The following is a 23,961-nucleotide window of genomic DNA, read 5'->3' as shown; positions in this document are numbered from 1 at the left end:
CTAAGACAGTGAATTGAAAATGGCCTATTTAATGTTTTAAAATGTTTTATAAATATATTTATAACTACATGTGCTCATAAAAGCATGAGTTAATCTCATTATTTCTGTGGAACAGCAGATAGTGACCATTTGTCGTGTCTTTCACACGTCTCTATCTTTGTTTTTGGTCTGGGTGGTATTTAGACGAGTCTGCCCATACCCTTAGAACAAATAGAGGAATTGTGTGTTCAGCTTCCTCTTAAAGGTGGAACTTGCTAAAGCTGCTCCTAAGGTCAATAGAGACCAGAGACATTGTCATCTGAGAGAAGGAAGTATGCCTCTCAGAAGCAAGAGGCTGAACCAGCCTGCCTGCCTCGCCAAACAATTCATTCCTTCTCTTTCAGAGGCTGGCAGAGTGAAGGGGAAGCTGGAGCGGGAGCTAGTTGCTTCTGAAGCTTTGCCAAGTTATAAAGAATTTCCCTAGGCATGAAGAGTGGAGAGCTGGGAGTGCCAAAGGGACCATTTCATATTAATGTGATTATACTTATTAGCATTTTATACTCTTTTATTTAGGAGATTGTTTTTATTTGGAAGCAAACCAAATTTCACATTCTAGGTTTGGGGCAAGGGTGGGAGACGTTGAGAGAGAAATTGCTGTTTGAAGTTCTAAATGAGTGACTCTTTTGGAAAAACCTGCCTTTGTTTCGTTGATGACGACTGACGCTTGAAATAATTAAGATGGGATTGCTCTCAAATGATGGGCTTCCCAGGCGGCCCTAGTGGTAAAGAATCTGCCTGCCAATGCAGGAGACATGCATGAAAGACACGGGTTCAATCCCTGCATCGGGAAGGAGCACATGGCAACCCACTCCCAGTATTCTTGCCCAGAAAATTCCATGGACAGAGAAGCCTGGTGGGGAGGCTGCAGTCCATGGGGTCACAGAGAGTTGGACAGAACTGAAGCGACTTAGCGTGCATGCACGCACACTCAAATGACAGTCCACATATGTATAGGAAAGTTGCCAAAATAGCCTTTTTGATGTGACTTATAAGAAAAGTATTGTGGTGGGGCTCAACTTGAAAACATATCATTCATACTGCGACCTTTATTACATTAAAACTTCTTCTTTACCTCAATGACTATGACCTGATAGCATATACTTCCTGCTGTTTATGTTTTCCATGATACCAAAAATCAGTTTCCTAAAATTTTTTATATATGACACATTGGTAATAGTTATAACTGTTACATTATTCGAGTTTTCTAATCAAACTGCTTTAGTCAAATAAAAAGAAAACTAATTTTATCATTGCCACTGAGCTATCACTAGATAATGCTTTAATTCTCTGTCACCACTCTTAATAATTTCAAGGAAGTATTAAAGGGCTTCAGAAGTATAACATGATGCTTACTTTGACAGCACATGTACTAAAATTGGAACAATACAGAAAAGATTAACATGGCTCCTGCATAAATATGAAATGCAAATTTATGAAAGCTTCCATGTTTTCAATCCATCATATATGACGCATCTAGAATAATAAATTTATAGAGACAATGTAAAATGGTGGTTGTCAGGGTCTGGGGGAGGAGGGAATAGGGGTTAATCTGTAATGAGTACAGAGTTTCAGTTTGGGAAGATAAAAATGTTCTAGAGATGGAGGGTGGTGATGATCGTAAATATACTTACTGCCACCAAAACTACTTTTAACCACTTAACATGGTTAAAATAGTAAGATTTGTGTTATGTTTATTTTTCACAGTAATAGTAGCCCTGTCTACATTTCTATCATTTGCCATTGTGAATAGCAAAGGTATTCAAAAATTAATCCAAGGATGTTGGATCTGCAATAAGCATTCATTACACTCTCCCCATAAAACAGATGATATGCATGATGCCAGACATTTTGCAGGTATAGGGCACAATCTTTCATACCTGAATAATTTGGAATCTGCTTGGGGAGACTTTGGATAAACACAGTTGAAGGAGAGGCTTCTCTCATTAAGCTGAGGGATGTTGATCGCATGTCTCTTGGCATTAGGTAGCATCATCTGGCAGCCATTCCTTACTTCCTTCATCACTTATTTAAGATAATTAGAGGAGAAAGGAACCTAGTCTTCAACCGGTTCAGCTCCATCATTTCACTGGCTCAAAGAAACTATGATCTGCCCGAGGTCATGCAGCCGGTTAATAAGACTAGAGACAGAATCTATCCTGGTGTCTCCGTATCCAGTAGTATTTGTTCTCCCTCCTTGCTGATGCCAAGTTAAACAGAACTGGATTTTGGAAGCTGTTTATTCAGCTTCAGCACCTGTTCTTTGAAAATATTATGGGTACAAGAAATGGCCCTCTTTTAGCATATGTTACTCAGTAATAAATGCTTCCCAAGCTCAAAGACTCAACACCCTTGAATACTTAAGTCAATGTGAACACGTTCATAAAGGATATTAGTGTCAGCCGCATTGTGCATTTTGCAGGATTTTTTTGTGCATTTGTATTCTGCATTGGCTTAGAAATCATATGCAAACGCATGAAAACTGACAACAAATGTGCCTTCTTCTGTATAATTGCCATTCGGTTATTCTGTGCAGAACAAGCACACATTTCTCTGAAAACACAAGATAATAATACTCAGCTAGGTCTTAACCGTTTGTGAGGGATCCGACTTAGAGATTAGCTCTGTGAATGTCAGTGGCTGGAGCCCTTCACATCATACACATCATTAAGTCATCTCCCGGGCCAGGGGAGAGAATCATTTTCATGACTGCAAAGTCACAGTTTATTTACTGCCACTCAAATATATAGAGAAAAAAGAATACAAGAGGAAAGAAAAAAGAACTTAATGAAAAAGTTTGCAGATTTTTTTCCCTAAGTTTATATTATTACTCTGGTGTCTTTTGATGACTGGCTTTCCATTATTTCTCTTTCTTCTTTTCTCTTTTTTGAGACTCATTTGATCCTCACAATAACCTTGGACAAGTGAAGCAAATAGTTACCCCCTTTATTCATCTTCATGAGCCTCCAGGAAGGCTGATCTTTGGTACACAGTCCTGGATATGTTTAAATATGCTGTACCATCTGCCCAGTCTTGGCCTTTTGAGATCTTTCTGAGCTTCCAAAACCCCAACTCTCTTGTTACCTCTCCCTTAAAACTTTAATTAGCACAGAGCATCTGTCCACTGATCGTACTGTTTATATATTATGTGTGTCTGCTCTTGCTTTGATGTGTGTGTGAGTGCATGCTCAATTGCTCAGTTGTGTCTGACTCTTTGAGACTCCACGGACTGTAGCCCGCCAGGCTCCTCTGTCCATGGAATTCTCCAGGTAAGAAGACTGGAGTGGGTAGCCATTCCTTATCCATGGGATCTTCCTTACCCAGGGATCAAACCCAGGTCTCCTGCACCAGCAGGCAGTTCTTTTATCACTATACTACCTGAAAAGCCCACTTGGATGTGTACACGTCAACTAATTGCCATGTGCTAATTATAAGCTCTTTGAAGGGTGTGAATCAGATTTCTTCTGCATTCATTTCCCTTGAAACAAATCACTGGGTACAAGTAGGTATTACAAATACCTGTCTTCAGTTAGAAGAATTGTGGCTCTTGGAAGCCACAACATCCCTTGGAAACTTACTCGAAATTCACATTCTTTGGACCCACCCCTGACCTCCTGATACAGCGATGCTGGGCTGAGAAACTAGCAATGTGACTTTTAACAAACTGTCTAGGTGGCTCTGATGCATGCAGAATTTTAAGAATTGCTGATTTAGAATGTGTTCAACTTATGAAAAATTCAGAAATAAGTGAGGATCTATTCTAGCTCACCTATAAGCCATTTAGATTTTCCCATATTGTTATGTTCTAAATCCACATGATGAAAAGTGTATGTCACAAAAAGTGTTTGACAAAAGCCTAATGGAAAAAATATATTTGATTAATTCAACAACATCTCCACTTCCCAGAAAAAGATACACAGTTGCTAAGTAGTCCTAGATGAAAAGATGCACACCTTCTCATGATCAGATACTAAAAGTCAAAACATAAGTTTTTAAATTATCAAACTGATAGGTTTAAAATCTGCCATATCCTTTCACAACAAGCTAAGTGGAAGGGAACTTCTAAGCTCTTCGTCTGTGGATGAGTGTGACCTTCTTTTGGAACCACTTGCCTCTCCCTGATTAAAATGTACAGTCTTCTCTGATTTGACACTGTTGTTGTTGCTCAGTCACTAAGTCGTGTCTGACTCATTTTGACTCCATGGACTACATCACACCAGCCTTCCCTGCCCTTCATTATCTCCCGGAGGAGATTGCTCATACTCGCCATAGTCCTTCCTCCAGATACCCTGGCCCACCTGTGGAGAGGGGAGGGACATTTCCACCATCACTTGAAACCCCTCAGTACTTGTTTTGTAAATAACCATCACTGCCTTTAAAACAGTGGCGCTAGAGCTAAAGAACCCGCCTGCCAATGAAGGAGATATAAGAGATGTGGGTTCAATCCCTGTGTCAGGAACATCCCCTGGAGGACAGTCAAAAGTGTTAGTCACTCAGTCATGTCCTACTCTTTGCAACCCCACAGACTGTAGCCTGCCAGGCTCCTCTGTCCATGGAATTCTCCAGGTAAGAATACTGGAGTGGGTTGCCATTTACTTCTTCAGGTGATCTTCCCGACCTGGGGATCAAACCCGGGTCTCCTCCATTGCAGGCAGATTCTTTACTATCTGAGCCACTGAGGAAGACCCACCCTGGAGGAGGGCGTGGCAACCCACTCCAGTATTCTTGCCTGGAGAATCCCCATGGACAGAGGAGCCTGTGGACTATAGTCCACAGGGTCACAAAGAGTCAGACATGACTGAAGCCCCTTAACACGGCACACACGCAGCCTTTAAAGCAACTACAAAGGACAAATGACATGCGGCAGACCTAGCTTCCCCTTCTCAAGACTCCTCTTCAGTTTATATTTCTCTCATTTTGGAGTTCAGTGCCCCTAAAATTGTAGGGAAATTGCAATACGTGATGTTGGCTGGAAAACATTTCAAGAAACTTAGGTGGAAATGGTTTAAGTTCTGAGTCTAAATGAGCAGTGAACTGTTAGGCCATCTCTATTTTTCCTTCCAAAATTTAATAGTCTCCTGTAACCCTAGAGCTCTCAATTTCTTTGTTATTCTGTAAAAAAGAAAGGAGATACTTCCTAATGCACTGTTGCTGCCCTCCTCCTGGTTTTTTTAAGGTGGTTGTTGTCTGTCGAAACAAGTTCTTTGCAATTTTTTTTTAATAGTGAGAATGAACTCTTGAAGCAAACCAGCCAAATTTAAGTGCTTTGAGGATAATAGTAATAATTACAGGAATAGCCCCCTCGGTTCCCTGGTGGCTCAGGTGGTGAAGAGTCTGCCTGCAACGCAGGAGACCTGGGTTCCATCCCTGGGTCAGGAAGATTCCCTGGAGGAGGGCATGGCAACCCACTCCAGTATTCTTACCTGGAGAATCCCATGGACAGAGGAGCCTGGCAGGCTACAGTCCATGGAGTCGCAGAGTCGGACACAAATGAGCGACTAACACGTACTGCTAAGAATTCATCTGAACATTTTCAGATTGTTGTTGGCAATGGCAGTTATCATGAGGAAAACAGAAAAGAAAAAAAAAAAAAGCTGTTTCAGGAGAAGTGGGAATAGATGGGGTCTGGGAAGAGTTCCTTTTTAATCCAGTATTCAAGCCCTGCCAGTAGATATTCCAAGTTTATAGACTATTTATAGGCTAAGTGTCTGCTTTATTTTTCTTGCCTTCCTTTTGTCAGAAAACCAATTTCTCAACACATCAGTGCCTTCTTTCCATCTTGATGGAGACGCTTTCTTATACCTGAGGTTCCTCCTCTTAGGTATGAGACGAGAAATTAAGTTGCTTCAGTCGTGTCCGACTCTTTGCAACCCCATGGACTGTAGCCCCCCAGGCTCCTGTCCATGGGATTCTCCAGGTAAGAATACTGGAAACGGTTGCCATGCCCTCCTCCAGGGGATCTTCCCAACTCAGGGATCAAAGCCCTGGGTCTTCTCTTGTGTCTCCTATATTGGCAGGCAGGTTCTTTACCACTAGCAACATCTGGGAAGCCCCTTACCTCCCCAGGTGATTCTTAAATATTCAAAAGTTTTAAAATGTACGCTTATATGAAACAGCAAAAATATAAGGAATTCTTAAAGGTTTAAATTATATTTATGTTGGTCTTGAACACAGAAGAATGACAGTTGTTGTCATGGAAAATTAATACGTCTTGGTAAATTTACCATGTGAATTTCTAGTGGCGCTTATTTCCAAAGCAGTGATTGTATAGAATATTAAAGTGAAGCATTATTAACCTTGAAGTTCAAATTCATTGAGAATTTGTTTAGGTGTGACAGGATGGATGGCTATGTTTTCTTTATCCACGTTAAGACTTCTTATTAGCTGTGAAAAGGGATGGGCATAAATGGCTTATTAACTTTGATTAACTGTATCTGAAAGACATGAACAAGCATAGGGCAGGCTCCAGTCAGAAAATGCTGTCGCTTTCAATATTTTCCCCATTTCCTCTTTTATTTGCTCTTTCAGAAACTGTGAATTTACTCTTTTACCTAACGGAATCTTTTCTTCCCTCTTTAGATTTTTCACTTTCTATTATTGATACTGACGTTTTACTCAAAGAAATTACTCACTTAGGCTCTCTTCAAATCTAAAGTGATATTACTTTAATAAGAGATGAAAGGGAAAATCAACATAGTACACCTGGAGTTGTTAGCATTTTAAGTGACAAATAGTAAAGCTTAATTCCGGAGGACTGTCAGGGAACCTAAGATTGGCCCAGGAAGTGTGTGTCTTCTTAGAGAATTGGCAGAACATTACCAAGAGAAGGAACAGTGGGTACCAACTCCAGATGTGAAACCCAAGAGCATCTCCTCTGTTAATCAACAGTGGATGCATTTTTTGGGATCATGAAACTAGTAGTAAAAGTGTTAGTCACTCAGTCGTGCGTGACTCTTGGTGACCCACCAGGCGTCTCTGTCCATGGGATTCTCCAGTCAAGAATACTGGAATGGGTTGCCATTCCATTCTCCAGTGGCTCTTCCCATCCCAGGGATCAAACTCCGATCTCCTGCATTGCAGGCAGATTCTTTACCATCTAAGCCACCAGGGAATGCAAATTATATTTTTTGCTTCTTAAAAAATCTCCTGTGGAGACTTGGCATAGAAATCATACACCATCTGTTTTTTTCTCCCCAAGTGAATAGATGGCATAACTGCAAATGTCTTAGACACAGAGGAAATGGTCGTTTGGGTTTTTCCCCTTCACCTGGAGTGAAGGCAGGTAGTCAAGGAGAATACTTGAGAATTTTCTTGGCAAATGGCCAGAAAAAGTAAAGAAAATGAAAAGCCCCGAAGGTCACGTATTCTCTCCAACCTTGGACTGCCTCACATTTGCCAGAGATCACTTCCTTGTCATTTTTATGAGCAGGGCAGGACCTGAAATTCAGTATGCATTCTTAGTGACCCACCGGCAGTTTACCCTCCTTTTCTCATCTTCAGCTATCACCTTTCCAAAAAAGGAAAAAAAAAAAAAAAAAAACAGAAGGAAGAAAGCAATAAAACCCCTTAGAGAAAGCTGCTCTGACCTTTGGTCTTCCTTTGATCTGGGTATGACGAGGTGGGTGTCCAGAGCGCTCAAGCTGCCGTGATAAACTGCCGTAGCCTGGGTAGCTTAAACAACAGAATTCCTTCTCACATTCTGGAGGCTGGCAGCCCGAAATCAAAGCCTTGGCAAGTCTGATTTCCCCTGAGGCCTCTCTTCTGTCTGCAGATGGCTGCCTTCTTCTCCCTGCGCCCTCACAGGGCCTTTCCGCTATACCTGAGTGAGAGAGAGAGATCTCTGGTGTCTCTTTGGCTTCCAGGCCTGTTCCCCTAGGGCTCCCTATGACCTCATTTTACCTTAATTCCCTCCTGAGAGCTCCTTTCTCCACGTAGAGTCAGGTGTGAGGGCTTTAGCATGTGAATTTGGGGGAAACACAATCTGGCCCATAACGGTTGGCTACACCATGCTTTGGGGTAGATCCAATGTACCCCATGCTCAGTATGCCTCATTCATCGTTTTTTTTAGTGCGTGTGGGTTCTTAGAGCCTCAAAAAATCGAAGGAAGCCATGAGAGAGTTTTCCCTCTTTCCTACCCTAAGTCATTGCAACCAGTTTTCTCATCAGCAGTCTTCCACTCTCTGTGAACTTCAAATATAAAACCACTTGGGTGTATCAAAAGCCTGCCCTTAACCTAGAAGGATTTGATGGAATTTTTAGTATTTAGTTATTTGGCTGCGTCAGGTCCTGGTTGTGGCACTCAGGATCCTTTTTTGCGGCTCAAGGGCTTCTCTCTAGCTGTGGCCTGCAGCTTTAGTTACTTTGTGGCATGTGGGATCTTAATCCCAGACCAGGGATAAGAACCCGTGACCCCTGAGATGACAGGCAGATTCTTAACCATTGGACCACCAAGGAAGTCCCTGATATGATGGATTTTTAGATGTTGTTTCTCTTACTGATTTCTCTGTGTGTGCTCAGTCGCCCAGTCATGTCCAACTCTTTTGTGACCCCATGGACTATAGCCTGTAAGGCTCCTCTGTCCATAGGATTCTCCAGGCAAGAATACTGGAGTGGGTTACCATTTCCTTCTCCAGGAGATCTTCCTGATCCAGGGATCAAAGTCATGTCTCCTGCAGCTCCTGCATTGTGGATTCTTTACCACTGAGCTACTGCAGAAGCCCCAGTATTCACTTACTGAGATAGTGTTACAGATTCCTAGGACTGCCAAAACAAATGACCATAAACTGGGTGGCCTAAAATAACAGAAATTTATTCTTTCACCATTCCGGAAGCTATAAGTCTGAAATGAAAGTGTCTGCGGGGGCTTCCCTGGAGGCTCAGTGGTAAAGAATCCACCTGCCAATGCAGAAGACACAGGTTCGATCCCCGATCCGAGAGGATCCCACATGCCACGGAGCAGCCAAGCCCATGTGCCACAGCTACCAAGCTTTGCTCCAGAGCCTGGGAGCTGCACGTACTGAGCCCACGGCCACAACTGCTGAAGCCTGGGTACCCTAAAGCCCATGGTCCGCAACAAGAGAAGCCACCACAGCAAGAAGCCTGTACATCTCAGCTAGAGAGTGGCCTCCACTTGCCACAACTAGACAAAAGCCGTTGCAGCAATGAAAACCCAGCAGAGTCATAAAAATAATTAAATTTTTAAAAAAAATTTTTTTAAGTGTCTCTGGGGCCATGTTCCCTCTGAAGGCCCTAGAGGATTATCTGTTTTATTCCTTTTTCTTGTTTTACTGTTACCGACCATCCCCGACAGTCCTTTGGCTTGTAGGTACACCACTCCAGCCTCTGCCTGTCTTCACACGGCGTCTCCCCTTTGTCCCTCTGTGTCTTCTCCGGTATGACCAGTATGACTACCTTACTCCCATCGATTCTCCTCTCGATGCCATATTGGATTGAGAGCCTTACCCCAGTATGATCTGATCTGATCTTGATTACATCTGTGAAGATCCCATTTCCAAATCACGTTGTATTCATAGGCACTGGAGGTTACGATGTCAGTATATTTCAGGGGCAGGACACAATTCATCCCATTCCAGGCAGTTGCTTTCGTTGGTTTGTTGGGGGGACGTACTGCAAGGCAGGCAGGATCTTGGTTCCCTGACCAGGGATTGAACCCAGGCCCCCTTGCAGTAGAAGCATGCAGTCTTCACTACTTGACCGCCAGGGAAGTCTCAGGCAGTTTTATCTTTAGTTTCCTTTGACTCCTGCAGTTCCAAAATATTGTCCAAGTTTCTTTCTAAAACATGATCAAATTTAAGTCAAGGACTGCATGCGTGTTTTTTGATGACCTCTCTTTTTTATTTATGACCTCTCCATTTAAAAAAAATAATTTCCATATGTAATTGGTTCAAATTGTGAAAGACTTTTAAAAATGCTTTGCATTTGCTTGAGGCTGATTAATGAGTAAATTTGTAAACTCTGACTGTTTTAATTAGCCAGGGTTAATTAATGTTTAGCGCCCTTGGAAGATGAAAAGACATGTATAAATGCCCTGTACTGTGAGTCATTTTTTAATTTGTTGTTGAAACTTAAAGTTTATTCAAATAAAGACTGCTTACATCACAAACGCACACACAGTAAGCTGTTGGAGACCTGTGATAATTAGTGTCAAGGGCTTTAAATTTTGAGGTTAATTATATTTTATTGAAGATGATCATGTTTTTATACTGTATATTCAGAGAAAGCTAGTTATATTTTTAGTTTGATTGTGTAAAAGGGAGAGAGAATAGAAATCTGAGACCAAACTGGTAACTCTTTATACAGTATATTGTAATTTAAGATGAAGTCTGTTTTTTGTTTTTATTTCTGAGTTTTTTATTTTTTATTTCAGAGCAGGGTGGAGGAAAGAAAAAGGTTACCAGTGCTGAAATGAAACTATCACATTTAAGCAGCTTTTTTGAAGGAAAAAAAAAATTGCTAGAATTCTATGTAAATTTTCAGCAGGGAGAGCGTCAGGGGCTTGGATGAGATCTCATGCCAGGATTGGGAAGTGTGGAGATTAGAAACAGTTTGGAAGGAAAGACTAGGGCAAGATCTCCCTTAGGGGGCAGCAGGCAGCATTATCATGGAAGCGGTTGTTTCACGCATAGGATGGTGAGGACGTACTTATCTGGGGAATTTTCCAACATGTTCAATGGAACACACCTCTGGTTCCCAGTTGACAAAGGAGAGCTGGCCAAGTGATTACACCCCCGTTTTACACTTCATCATTGTCTGAAGGGAGAGCCTATTCAAAGGTAAATTACCAAAAGGGTTAGCTCCACTTTATTTTTATCTCCTACACAATTTTCTCATTCATTCTTTGCATAAAAAATAAGGTTGCTTTTTTTTTTTTAATCATCTCACAGGTGCTCATACTGAAAGGATTTGACTTAAGAGCAGGGTGAGGGGAAAGACCCACAACTCTGCCTTTGGATACAAAAGATTTTGCTACTTGTAGTTCTTAACAGTACCCACCATCTGACATTGTTTTTAACCATGGCAAAATTCTCTAAAGAATTTTCACTAAGTATGTGACATTTCACTACGGATGAGACTGTTCATTATCTAGCAGAATTCAATACATGATAAAGCCCTTTGGGAGAATCTGATGTGAACTTTTTTCCCAAAATACCTAGGAAAATGGGAAACCTCTCGTTTTCTTTCATGCTTCCCTGTGGGCTGTTGCAGCATTTACAGGAGTTCTTCAGAGCATAGTTCCAGGGCCTCCAACCCTCTCCACCATGATATGGAGTATCACAGACTCCACACGCCTAAAGAGAACCTGTCTTTCTGCCCCCAACCTGTGCTCTTTTGATGGACACAACTCAGGTCAAGAATGCAGATATTAACCATCCACCTAACAGCACCTCTTTCCTTTCCTGGTCACAATCCCCCCTTCACACCTCCCACCACCTACAAAGTAACACTTCTTGTTCTTCGTATCACGTCAGTTAGTGTCTTTCTGGTTTTATCACTTGTGTACATTCTTGCCCACTATCCTCCCCATTTTGGAATGTCGACATGTCTTTTTAGGATTTTATAATACCCAGGTTTCCCCTCTGTCCTTTTCTTTATAATTTACCTAAAAACAAACTGCAGGCCACTCACTTAACACATGGAATTCCCTTAATCTGTATTTTGCTGACGCAGGTAAGCGTATTCCTTCACCCTGTGTATATCCCACAAACATCAAGTCCTTGGCTTCTGTCTAAGCTGCTTCCCTTTTCATCTCCCTTGTGTTCCAGGAACCAGAAGAGTCCCAACAGGCAGAGGCATCCCATCCTCTGTCCCTTGGTCCATGTACTTGTATCCACTAGGACTGTCGTCGCTCTCCCTTAGCAAACCTGTAATGTCACCATCCTGGCCCCAAAGTCCCAGTTTGTTTCTTTCTTGCTCTGTCCACACCCCTTACCATAGCGTCTGTATAGGAGTTACTTTTCTGCCCATCGTTTCTCTGGTGCCTTGAGCTCTGAGTAATAAGAAACCACCTTAGTTATTTCCTACACTGGCCTGGAAGATGGTAGGATTACTGAACAGCTGAATGCATGAATAAATAAATTAGTGAGCTCATTAATTAATAATAAAATGAGCTTAATTTTCTTGGCTCCAGATTAATTTTCATAAAGTGAGTCCTTTCAGCCTCTTCATCTGCTCTATTAATACTTCCCTGAAGACAGTCACTTTCCACCCATCTCCAAGCCTCAGATGCCAAGCACTTTCCATCGCCAGGCTTGGTTCCCCCTACATTGTAAGAGGATCCCAAAGTCCTCTAATGCAGGAGATAAAGGACCATTGCTGTCCGAAAAATGTTCCCTGCAGAACCAGTTTTCTGTTAAAACACAAATAGGCCAGTACGCAGAAGAGCATAGAGGACTGGTGTGGTTTTTTTTTTTTTAATCTGTATAAATAAACCTTTCAAAATAACTACCATGTCTACAACGTGATAAGTCCTCTACAGGAATAGGAGCATCCTCCACTATGATTTGTACTGATCTTATCCACACTTGCCTGTGCTCCTTATCCTAATCAGCATAAATTGTAGGCTCTTTGGAAGTGACGTCACCCATGTAGGAATATTGAAAATGTTGCTTTCTACCATGAGCTAGCCAGCCTTGCTAACCAATCCTTCACATCCTTCAAAGTACCGGCATACCTAAGGGATATCGTGGGCTCAGTTACAAACCACCAGAATAAAGCGAATATTTCCATCGAGTGAGTCATGTGAATTTTGGGGTTTCTGGAATGCATGTCAAAAGCCACTTTAAACTATGCTGTAGTCTGTTGTGTGCAGTAGCATTATGTCTAAAAATGCAGCGTACTTACTCTGCCTAGAAAATACCTTCTTGCTTAAAATGGTAACCATCATCTGAGCCTTACTGAGTTGGAATCTTTTTGCAATGGTACCGTCAAAGATCACCGATCACCATCCAAATATAATACTTGGATTATATCCAAGAATTTTTCAAAAACTTTGAAATATTGTGACAATTGCTGAAATGTAATCCAGAGACAAAAAGTGGCCAAATACTATTGGGAAAATGGAACTGAAAGACTTACTTGACACAGGATTGCCACAAACCTTCAATCTGTTTTTTAAAAAAAGGCAGTATCTGTGAAGTGCAGTAAAGCAAGGTATGCCTGTTTAGAGTTCAGTCAAGCAAGCATTTATCAGATATGAATCAGTTATCATGCAGTATATTGACTGCGTAGCAGAGGATGACTGCTAGCTGTTGAGAGGGGTACTGCTGTCCATTTCTTTGGGTTCCTTTCGTCCCGCTAAGATGTTCCTTACCCAGGTAAGAAAGATTCCTCTCACAAGTTTGGGAGAGGGTGCAGATCAGACAGGGCTTCCCTGGTGGCACAGACAGTAAAGAATCTGCCTTCAATGCGGAAGACCCAGGTTCGATCCCTGGGTGAGGAAGATCCCCTGGAGGAGGAAACAGCAACCCACTCCAATATTCATGCCTGGAGAATCCCATGGACAGAGGAGCCTGGCAGGCTACAGCCCATGGGGTCATAAAGAGCTGGACACAACTGAAGCCACTTAGCATGCATACACGCATTGGAGAAGGAAGTGGCAACCAGTGTTCTTGCCTGGAAGATCCCAGGCACGCAGATCAGACACGACCACGCGTTTGGTGAGCAAGTTGCTCAGGACACAGGGTAGGGCCTGCGTTCAGACCCCTCCCTTGTCACGAGCAGCTGGGGGTACAAAGTGGAGCTGGAATCCAGTCTGCACACAGCATGACAAGCCTTGTGCGTTTGTGACTCACTCCCCAAAGAAAGCATCCGGTGGGCTGGGAAGGGCCTGGCCCTTCTCAGACGTAAAGGTGATGTTTTTATCTTCAGCTGCTCGCTTTCATTTGGTTTGGAGCCCAGAGTCGAGGTGGAGAAGAGGGGACATGAGGGGTGTGTGCCCGGATCACCCCAGCACCCACAGTGACGGCTCCAGGGAAATATGTGCTCGGACTGTATCCAGCTGCCAGAATGACTGTGCATTTATAAAAAATGTATTCACGGGCAGTTAAACTGTCACTTGAGTACTTTGTGAAAATAATCTTCCTCCTCCTTTCTTGTGCTCACTAAAAGCATGAGCAGTTTTTTTTAAAGGAAATGTGATACTGATCCAGATAGAGCAAACCTCAGGTTTTATTTCATGTTTCCAATTTACTATATAGCTGAGGACTTTGGAGTAAAAATAAACAATAATGTGGACCCACAGTGCAGAACAACCTTCCATAGAACTGAGAAATATATACTATAGAATGGAACTGGAGAGGAATTGATTTCATCTCTCTACGTCTTCAAATCTGATAACTCCAGTTCTAGGCAGCTTCTTCCCTATTCCTGAAAAATTCAGTCTCCTTGACCACAGTCATAAAAATTAAATAATGAAGTGATGATGGGATGAGATGAAATAGCTAATTCCCTAAAGAGTGAAAAACTATTTTAAAAATTGCTCTTGGTGGGATGGCAAGTGAATTATTGTTTCTTTTATTTTCTCTACTTCTTGCACTGAATTTGACTGTATCTAATTACTACCAAACTACATTTTTATATAAAGAGGAATCACAGTGAAGTTCTACCGTATGCTGGAGAAGTTAGGCTCTTAGAGACAGGTTTGAAGAGAAAAATTCTATATAATCATGGGGACTTCCCTGGCAGTCCAGTGGTTAAGACTCCACACTCCCCATGTAGGGGCCCAGGTTTGATCCCGGGTCAGGGGACTAGATCCCACATACTGCAACTAAAGACCCAGTGCAGCAGAAATTCTATATAATCATCATTACTTTGAAACTCCGTGAGCTTATCCATAAAAGCATACATCTCTCAACTAGCCCAGGACAGCCAGTTTTTCCTCTAGCATGTGAAGAGATAGCTATTTGCTGTGTTGAAGACCACAAGAAATAATTAACTTTTGTGTAAGGGATACAGGCATAAAAATCACATTTATTTTTATCTTAGTTTGTAGAAGACATACAGCCTGTATCTGCTTACATTCTTGGACATGCATGTATTTTCACTATATATATACATTTTTTCTTAAGAATTTATTTTTGGCTGCATTGGGTCTCATTGCTATGCACGAACTTTCTCTAGTTGTGGTGAGAGGGGGCTACTCTCTAGTTGCAGTGCATGGGCTTCTCATTGTGGTGGCCTCGCTTGTTGCAGAGCACGGGCTTTAGGGCACTTGGGCTTCAGTAGTCTTGGCACACAGGCTCAGTTGCCCCTCAGCATGTGAGATCTTCCAGGACCAGGGATCACAACGGTGTCCTGGGCATTGCAAGGCAGATTGCTAACCTCTGGACCATCAGGGAAACCCTTCACTAAAGCTGGCACTACAGTTTTAGTGCCATAGTACTGAAGATTTATATGTTTATTTATTTATTCATTTATTTGGTTGTGGTACGTGGGATCTTCAGTCTTCATTGTAGCATGCCGGATCTTTAGTTGCAGCACGTGGGATCTAGTTCCCTGGCCAAGGATCAAACCCTGCCACTGGACCACTAGGGAAGTCCCTGAATTTTCTATAATAATGTACTTCCAGGCTTGAAGAATAGTTCTGAAAACATTGCATAAAATTTCTTTCTTTTTCTTTTTTAAAATAACTTGCAAAAAAGATGGGAAAGGGGAGCTTCCCAGGTGGCTCAGTGGTAAAGAATCTGCCTGCCAGTGCAGGAGATGCAGGTTCAGTCCCTGGTCCGGGAAGATCCCACATGCTGTGGAGCAGCTCAGTCCATGCACAACTAATGACCCTGCGCTCTAGAGCCTGTGCTCTGCAACAAGAGAAGCCACCACAAGAAGTACATACAACGGTGAAGACCCAGCACAGCCAAACATAAATTTAAAAAATGTTTAAGCTGGGAAAAAATAAAAGCTAGTAATTTTGTACCTTAAAGAAAAAGTAAATAATTAACTTGCAGACATCTTGGCCCTTTACTGCTAAATTTCTCACCACGGGTTATTTCCTCAAAGCAAGGACATTTCTTTATATACGCGAGTTACAGCCTCAACACAGCATACTACGAGATTTCTTCCTGTGATACGTAAACTTGGTTTTTAGGCTACATTTTAGAATATTTTTGCCCGGAAGGATTGCTTAGGCTCCCAACTACCCAGCCAGGCGGAACCAAGACTCCTAATGTAGTTGGAAATACCATCAGGATGTTGGCATAAGTTCTACAAGGAAACATGAAAGGGAACTCTTCACTCTGTGTTTAGAAACCGGGGAACCTGACTGACATCAGAATCTCTTGATTTCTGACAGCCATGGGTAAATTCTAAGTTCTTTGATCTGTGTTGTTTGAAAGTCAAAAGGAAATTTCTCTTGACAAGGGACTTCTGTATCCTCCATCTTAAGCGAAACAAATGATGCTTCAGGAAAATATCACTTGCAGTAAGGAATGTTCTCACACATGACATGCAGCTATGTCTGTATCTCCCCGGGGATACTTTGTTGCCATAAATGGACAAAGCATGCTCCATGTAAAATCCATGTCCAAGAAACCACTAAAGAAAAATAAACCCCGATTCAGACAGTGGAGTCTGAATTTTGAGACCGTGAGAGATTTTTCAGGATTGATAGCGTAGCTAAAAATAAGAGGACTGACCCAGTTTGCTGGGAGGTCAAAATGAAAACTAGATTTGTGGAACAGTATTGCTTTGTGATAATATATCTCATTTTTTCCTCTTGTTGGAGCATATGGCAGCATTGACTATTTAAATAGCTCAAAATTCAAAGCAGTCTAAATTATCTTAAATCTGACTCAGAATCAGTGAAACCTGATGATTGTTCACGTAGCACTCATATTTATGCCGGTCTACCGGAGAAGGGGAAATCTAAAAATGGGGGAGGTGGATGAGAAACTGCTGTTGAGGGCAGACCATCACAACAGGAGTGACAGGTCAGGTCTCACCTAGAGAAGGGAGCAGGCTGCCCCGGGGGCCCAGTGGTGAAGAATCTGCCTGCAGTGCAGGAGACGTGGGAGAGGAGGGTTCCATCCCTGGGAGATCCCCTGGAGGAGGGCCTGGCAACCCACTCCAGTATTCTTGCCTGGAAAGTCCCCATGGACAGAGGAGCCTGGCGGGCTACAGTCCATGGTGTCATGAAGAATCAGACATGACTGAGCGGTTAAACAACACAGGGAACCAAGATCCTTGCAGCAACAAAGCATGGGATACAACTAGAGCATCCCTGCGCCGCAACAAAAGAATCTCAAGTGCTGCAGATAAGACCCGCAGCCAAAGAAGTAAATATAAATAAAGTAATGTTTCTAAAAGATAACAAAATAAAGATGTTATAGCCTGACACAGTTGCACACGAGCCACACGGTGATCTTAACCTCCCAGCCTTGCCCAGCAATCACCGGAACACCACAGAGGTTCTCCCCCAGATCGGCATTTCAGACAAATTCTGCTCCGCTGAGCTACAGGGCAGGCCAAGCTTAGAGGTAAGTTCGGACTTAGGGGAGAGCGCCAAGGAAGGATGGCCTTTGGTGCCCTCTACGTTTTTAAGTACATTCTTTTTCTCAGCGTCTGAATAACAATAACCTATTTCCTGAACACTTTCCTGTTCTGGCTCCTATGTAATTTCCTGCCTGACAAACAGTCTGGCAAAAAAAAAGGCAGGGGGAGAAATTCATAACTAGTCTTTCCTGCGGTTTTCTGGTTCAGAAAAATGGTATCATGATGATAGCTTGAAGGCAATGGGGTGGGTTGGGTTTATGAACATGCCTTGGAGTGGGTTGCAGCCTGGTTTCTTCTCCAGTGTTATTTCTGGGCCATACTCACCTTTGACACCTTGTTTGGTTTTGAGGCTTGTCTTCTGTGAAAGGATGCTGAGACCATCGTGCAGGGATGCCTTTGTATGGATATACCTCCTAGCAATGATCAGACCACAGTGTGCTTAAGGCTGGCCCGGGATCACATGTACCTGGGATCACATGCTAAGTGACATAAGTCAGATAAAGACAAACTATATGATGTTATTTATATGCAGAATTTAGAAAATGCAACAAACTAGTGAATATAACCAAAAGAAAAAAAAAGACTTCAAAATAAGGAGAGCAGACTAGTGGTTACCACGGGGAGAGGGAAGAAGGTAGGGGCATAATAGGAGTAGGGGAGTAAAAGGTACATAATTAGGTATAAAATAAGCTACAAGAATATACTATACATCACAGGGAATATAGCCAATATTTTATAGTAGCTATAAATGGAGTATAACCTTTAAAAATCGGGAATCACTATATTGTACACTATACTGGTGCTGGGAAAAAATGAAGGCAAAATAAGGGGGCAGCAGAGGATGAGACAGTTAGATAGCATCAGCAGCTCAATGGACGTGAATTTGAGCAAACTCCAGGAGATAGCAAAGGACCCGGGAGCCTGGCATGCTGCAGTCCATGGGGTCACAACGTGTAGGACATGATTTAGTGACTGAACAACAATATATTTGAAATCTGTAACTTCTCGAATATTGGAAATGGACTGTACTTCACAATTTTTTAAAAATTGCCTGGGGGCCATGTTAAATGTGCATATTCCCTAACCCTAGCTCAGGCTGTAACCTGAGATTATGATATCAACAAGCTCTTGGGGGGTACCCACATAGCGAGATAAGAGGATTCAAAGTGAAGAAACTATGAAGACCATCCATCCAACTCCCCCTAATTTTATAGATGAGGAACGCAAAGCTTAGGGAGTTTCAGAGACCATGGTTACATTGAAAGTAAAAGTGAAGTCACTCAGTCCTGTCCAACTTGTTGCAACCCTGTAGGCTGTAGCCTACCAGGTCCTCCATCCATGGGATTTTCCAGGTAAGAATGCTGGAGTGGGTTGCCATTTCTTTCTCCAGGGGATCTTCCCAACCCAGGGATCGAACCCAGGTCTGTCTCATTGGAGGCAGACACTTTACCATCTGAGCCAGCAGGGAAGCCCGCTCACGTTAAGTACAATATAGTGAACAGTGTGGCAGTTATATGCCAAGCCATGAATCAGATATGCACGGACTGTGATTGGAAAATTAAATCTGATCTCATAGTCCTGGTGTGGGCAAAATGCCTGGCACAGATGACAGCAGATTTATAGTAGAGTTTCTCGATAGGGAAAAAATTACATCCCTTTTGTAAATATGCCTGCCGCATCTGTGGCAGTTGCAAAGGGTGGGGTCGGGGGAGATGCATTGTTCAGAGGTGTCTTCCTCAGTGCTTTCAGATGCATAAGTAATTGTTTATTAAAATGTAAGAAATGATCACGTGAGATTCTCCTGTTAGACAAGGTTGAAAAGAAATTTCCATTTGGAGGAGAGGCTGCAGATAAATGTGTCTATTTCCACCAGAACCAGAAGAGTCCGAAAATAGGGGAGAAATGCTAACAGTGATGCAGGTTCAATTCTATATGAAAGAAAACCCAGCAAGCCTAGACATGTTCACCAGTCTCCAAATCAGACCTTTACTAGCCATGTTTCACAGGGGAAAAGACAGAGGTTGGACCTCTGTATGATGGAGGTTTCCTCCCTGCCCCAAATGTGTTCAAAGGATGGAAAAGGTAGTTCAGTAATTACACCTGCGGCTTGTAGAAGAACTGACTTAATGTTTATAAAGTTCATTTTCATGAAACCTTAAATGTGGCAGTAAAACTTTAGAAGGAGTTAGGCAAGTGGATTAATCATTAAAAGGAAAGCATTAGATGAATTACCTAGGATTCATCTCTTTCGTATTCAGAAGTCCTTTTATGAGGTCACTTCTCTCAAAATAAATTATCATGGAAGTCTACTGCATTTCCAAGAACAAGATATGTTAGTCATTTGAAGATGAAATCAACCAGGGATCTCCTTTGATGTTGCTTCTAAAAAAAAAAAAAAAAACATATTTTTAATGACAGCTGTGTGGTGAGATGTTTTGTTTTGCTTTTCTTATTTGCTAGAAGTGTGCCTGATGTGGGCTTCCCAGGTGGTAAAGAACCCCCCTGCCAATGCAGAAGACATAAGAGATGGGGTTTTGATCCCTGAGTCGGGAAGATCCCCTGGAGGAGGGCATGGCAGCCCACTCCAGTATTCATGCCTGGAGAATCCCATGGACAAAACAGGCTCGAGGGCTACAGTCCATAGGGTCGCAAAGACTAGGAGACAACTGAAGTGGCTTAGCACGCACACACATGCCTGATAAACATCTCCAAAGCATTTTTGAAAGGGCAACATACAGTGGGTTTGAGTGCATGTTGAATATTTGAAATTAAACTTCTTTTTGTTGTTTAAACTGTAGGTTAAATATTACCATCACTGAATTCAGTTAAATATTTCCACTTTTAACTACAAGGCTCATAAGCTCGGGTATTACAGAAGATATTTGACTACAGAGGTAACTGCTGTAATTTTGGGCAGTAGCAATTAGCTTTTAGGAAAATAAAGAGTCTTCAGGGAAATGTGCCTAGTCTTTTAGTTTAATATAGCAGTTGGCAAATGTAGATGCTCAAAAGCTTTGAAATCCCAGTATATGCCATCAAAGCGCTGTAATAAAATAATAAATTAATTCAGATAAAAAGATTATCCATCAGGGCCACCAGCATAGTATTAGAAGTGCAGTTTCTGTGTGATCAGTCTGACCATAAAATTCAAAGATAAAGTTTCACTCAGAATGAGCAATGAGATAATCGCATTTAGTTCTGGATTTTTTTTTTTAATCATAGGAGGAATTGTTTGGTACCAATTGTGTTAACAGTTGGTAAAAACCTGAGCCCTTAATAATGGCAAGAAGTAGGTGGCTGTCTTAGACATTTTATGATCACAAAATTGAATCCTACTCCCCTAACGGTAATCCATCATTTCCACCCTCTCTTCCTCCCGTAAACACCACACTGACTTCATTGTTCCAAGTGAGATGACCAGAGGGGACTATTTCTAAATCTCCTGTGTCACACTGAGATAGAAAAGTGGATTTCTACTTTGGTACCAAAAAATGTCTTTCATATCTAAGTGCTTTTCACTCTACCGAAAATGTAATGTTTCTTGAATATTTCATTCTTTCATTTTCTGAAAATGAATATAATAAACCAGGAAAATTAACCACCACGGGGCTCTCTACATTTTAGCGGCCATTTGGAGGAAATTTCCTGCCAACGGTCTAAGAGATAAAAGAGAAATGGGGAGCACCGTGATTTGCTGCAATCTGAAATGCTGTGCGTGCTTCATGAAGCACAGATGTAAGATTTTCCACTGTGACCGCTCCGTTGTTGCTTAGTCCTGTCCAACCTCCTTGCGACCCTATGGACGGTAGCCCGCTGGGCTCCTCTGCCATGGGATTCTCCAGGCAAGAATACTGGAGTGGGTTGCCATGCCCTCCTCCAGGGGATCTTCCCAACCCATGAATCAAACCTAATGCTCCTGCATTGGCAGACGGATTCTTTACTGTCTGATAGGATGTTTTGAAAGGAGATGCAGCAGAGGAGAAAGACGGGATGTCTGGGTTGAGAGCCCATGAGGAATGTTGGCAGGCAGGGCTGTGTACCCCACAGACGAGAAGGCTGGCCCAGGGCTTCATGTCTGCAAGGCCACAACCAGCAGAGATCGGGGCTTGCTGCTTTGTACAAAGCCTCAGAACTAGTACCGTGCAGCCCCTGGGAGCATTTGAGGAGGACGGAGTGTTTTCAAGGCAAAACAATGAGAGCTGCTCAGGAGTGGAGCAAGCAGGCAGCCTGTTACTTAGGCTTTTCTTGTTCTTACACATGTCCATGGAAAGACTAGAAATTCACAGGCTATGTCCTTCAGCTTGAAAGAAACTACACCTTGCTTACTGAGGCCAGTGTGCTGCAAACACCCCACCAAAGCATCCTCTCCATTTCTCTGTGATCCCCGTCGAGTAGGAGAATCTGCCTGTGTCTGGATCATTCCAGGTTTCTCCCTGGGGGAACTGGTGCACCTGATCAGAGCATCCACCTTGGTCTAAGCCATCCTCCCAGGGCTCAAATCCCACCTTGGGCATTGCTAGCTGTGATTCTGTATAAGTGGCTTATCTACCGAGTGCCTCAGTTTCCCTGTCTGTAGGATGGAGGTGATAACGGTGCCCACATCGTAAATAAGATCCTGCCTTGCAGTCGTGCCTAGCACATAGCATAGCTGCCGCTGCTTCTGTTGTAACTGTTGCTGTTACTCACCCAAGACGTGGCTTTGTTTGGTTTAGACGAGCTGCTGCAGAAAGAACAGAACTACTCGGACGACGTCCTGGCCAACATCATCAGTGAACCGAGGATCAGCTACGGCAATGATGCGCTCATGCCGTCTCTGACCGAAACCAAAACCACCGTGGAGCTTCTTCCCGTGAATGGCGAGTTCAGCCTGGACGACCTCCAGCCCTGGCATCCTTTTGGGGTTGACTCTGTGCCCGCCAACACGGAAAACGAAGGTAAGAAGCCCAAGAGGGAGCAACAGTAGTCTGGTACCTATGTAATCTCTCTCACATTCCTACGGGGTGACTTTCTATACGAATTTTTTTTTTAATGCTCTCTCACCGAGAGGTATTTTGTTGGTTCTGGAATGAAAGCTCAGCATACAGTTAGTGTCCTTGAGACAGTGGCCTCAAATGCCCACCTTCAAAGAAAACAGGTGATGGAATTACGGAAATCGCAGTTCACTCAGCGGACAGGGAAATTTCAATGGGGCCTGTATAAATGGAGGTTTGAAAGAGACCCAAAAGGTCTTCGTCAGTTATTTATTTTAGTGCATTAAATTTCAGATTGCATTAAATGTGAAAGGCAAAGATAGAGAAATACTTAGGTCATGAAATGTAATTTTGCTTAAGAGTTAACACAGTCTGAGGTTTAGAAAGTTAAATACAAAGCATTTGTCAAAATTAAGAAGCACAGTAATCTAAATGTTACTTCCTTTGATAATTCAAAGAAGCAAGATTTTCTCTGTCAATAAACTGGCACAATGGATTATATATATACCTTCTTTCGCAGGGATTTCTTAGCAAAACTTTTCAAATAGTATCTATTGGGCAGAGAGAAATTTTTAGTTCTTACTCCATTCCATGTTCCAGAAGTATAAAATTTCAAACAGGGGAGCACCTTGATTTTGAGATACTAATAGTTTGTTTTTCAAGAACACAGGATTTTATCTGTGATTCTTCTTTGTTAAAGTAACGACTTTTGATGGCAATATTAGTAATATGGATATTTGTAGTGTGGATAACTCAAAATACAGTCAGTCACTCCTCCAACTAAATATAAATCCAGGTTTAGACCTTAAGTTCACTGGAGAAACTTTTTTTAAGAACCATTGCAGAAAATCTTTAATATAGACTGTTCTTAAGAGGGATCATCACCACAAATTTGTTTTGTTCATTTGGAAAAAGGTACCTTTCGGTAATAATATTAGATACAAACAGCAGTGTTGTTTATAATATAAAAATAATTAAGACTACCATTTATAAAAACAGTTCTAACATGGAAAAAATATAAGAAGATTTAGTGTCAAAGAGCTGGGTGACATATGAAATTGTATTATTACTAGAATGCTACTTGTGTTATTTTTTAAAGATAAATACATTTTGATCATTTAAAATCTTCATCATTCAACCTCAAATGAGAGTTGTTTGTGAAAAATGTCCAATCTCATTTTGCAAATAGAACGCACACAAGATTTCCGCTTTTCTGTTAAGATAATGAGTTGTTCAACTGACAGAAAAATAAGTAACATGTATGAGATCTCACAAACTTTAGTAGCAAATTGCAGTCCTTTATGCCCTTTTTATACCAAATAGTGTTAAATGTGTAGTTTGTCATTTATGTCCAGGTTTTTGCTTTTTACAGAAAAACTTAAATACATAGATTATTTTCTATTTTTATTAAAAATTATCCCTGCCACTGAGAACTTATTCATCTCCAGTG

General features: G+C 42.0%; 1 protein-coding gene and 1 non-coding gene across 7 annotated transcripts in view; both read left to right on the top strand.

Moving 5' to 3' along the window:
* The window catches only part of APP (amyloid beta precursor protein), a 285,965-nt gene that overhangs the window by 233,722 nt on the left and 28,282 nt on the right, over positions 1–23,961 (top strand). For all 6 annotated transcript variants that reach the window (XM_065913687.1, XM_065913685.1, XM_065913682.1 and 3 more), the window contains one exon: positions 22,254–22,475. In XM_065913687.1, the coding sequence (XP_065769759.1) occupies positions 22,254–22,475 (222 nt within the window). The remainder of the gene's footprint in view (positions 1–22,253; positions 22,476–23,961) is intronic.
* Positions 1,385–1,491, top strand: LOC136152568 (U6 spliceosomal RNA). The gene has a single exon (XR_010660244.1). It is a non-coding gene; the product is annotated as a U6 spliceosomal RNA (small nuclear RNA).

This window comes from Muntiacus reevesi, chromosome 21 (genome assembly GCF_963930625.1).
Source record: "Muntiacus reevesi chromosome 21, mMunRee1.1, whole genome shotgun sequence".
Taxonomy (NCBI): domain Eukaryota; kingdom Metazoa; phylum Chordata; class Mammalia; order Artiodactyla; family Cervidae; genus Muntiacus; species Muntiacus reevesi.
This window is presented reverse-complemented; position numbering and strand designations above follow the sequence as displayed.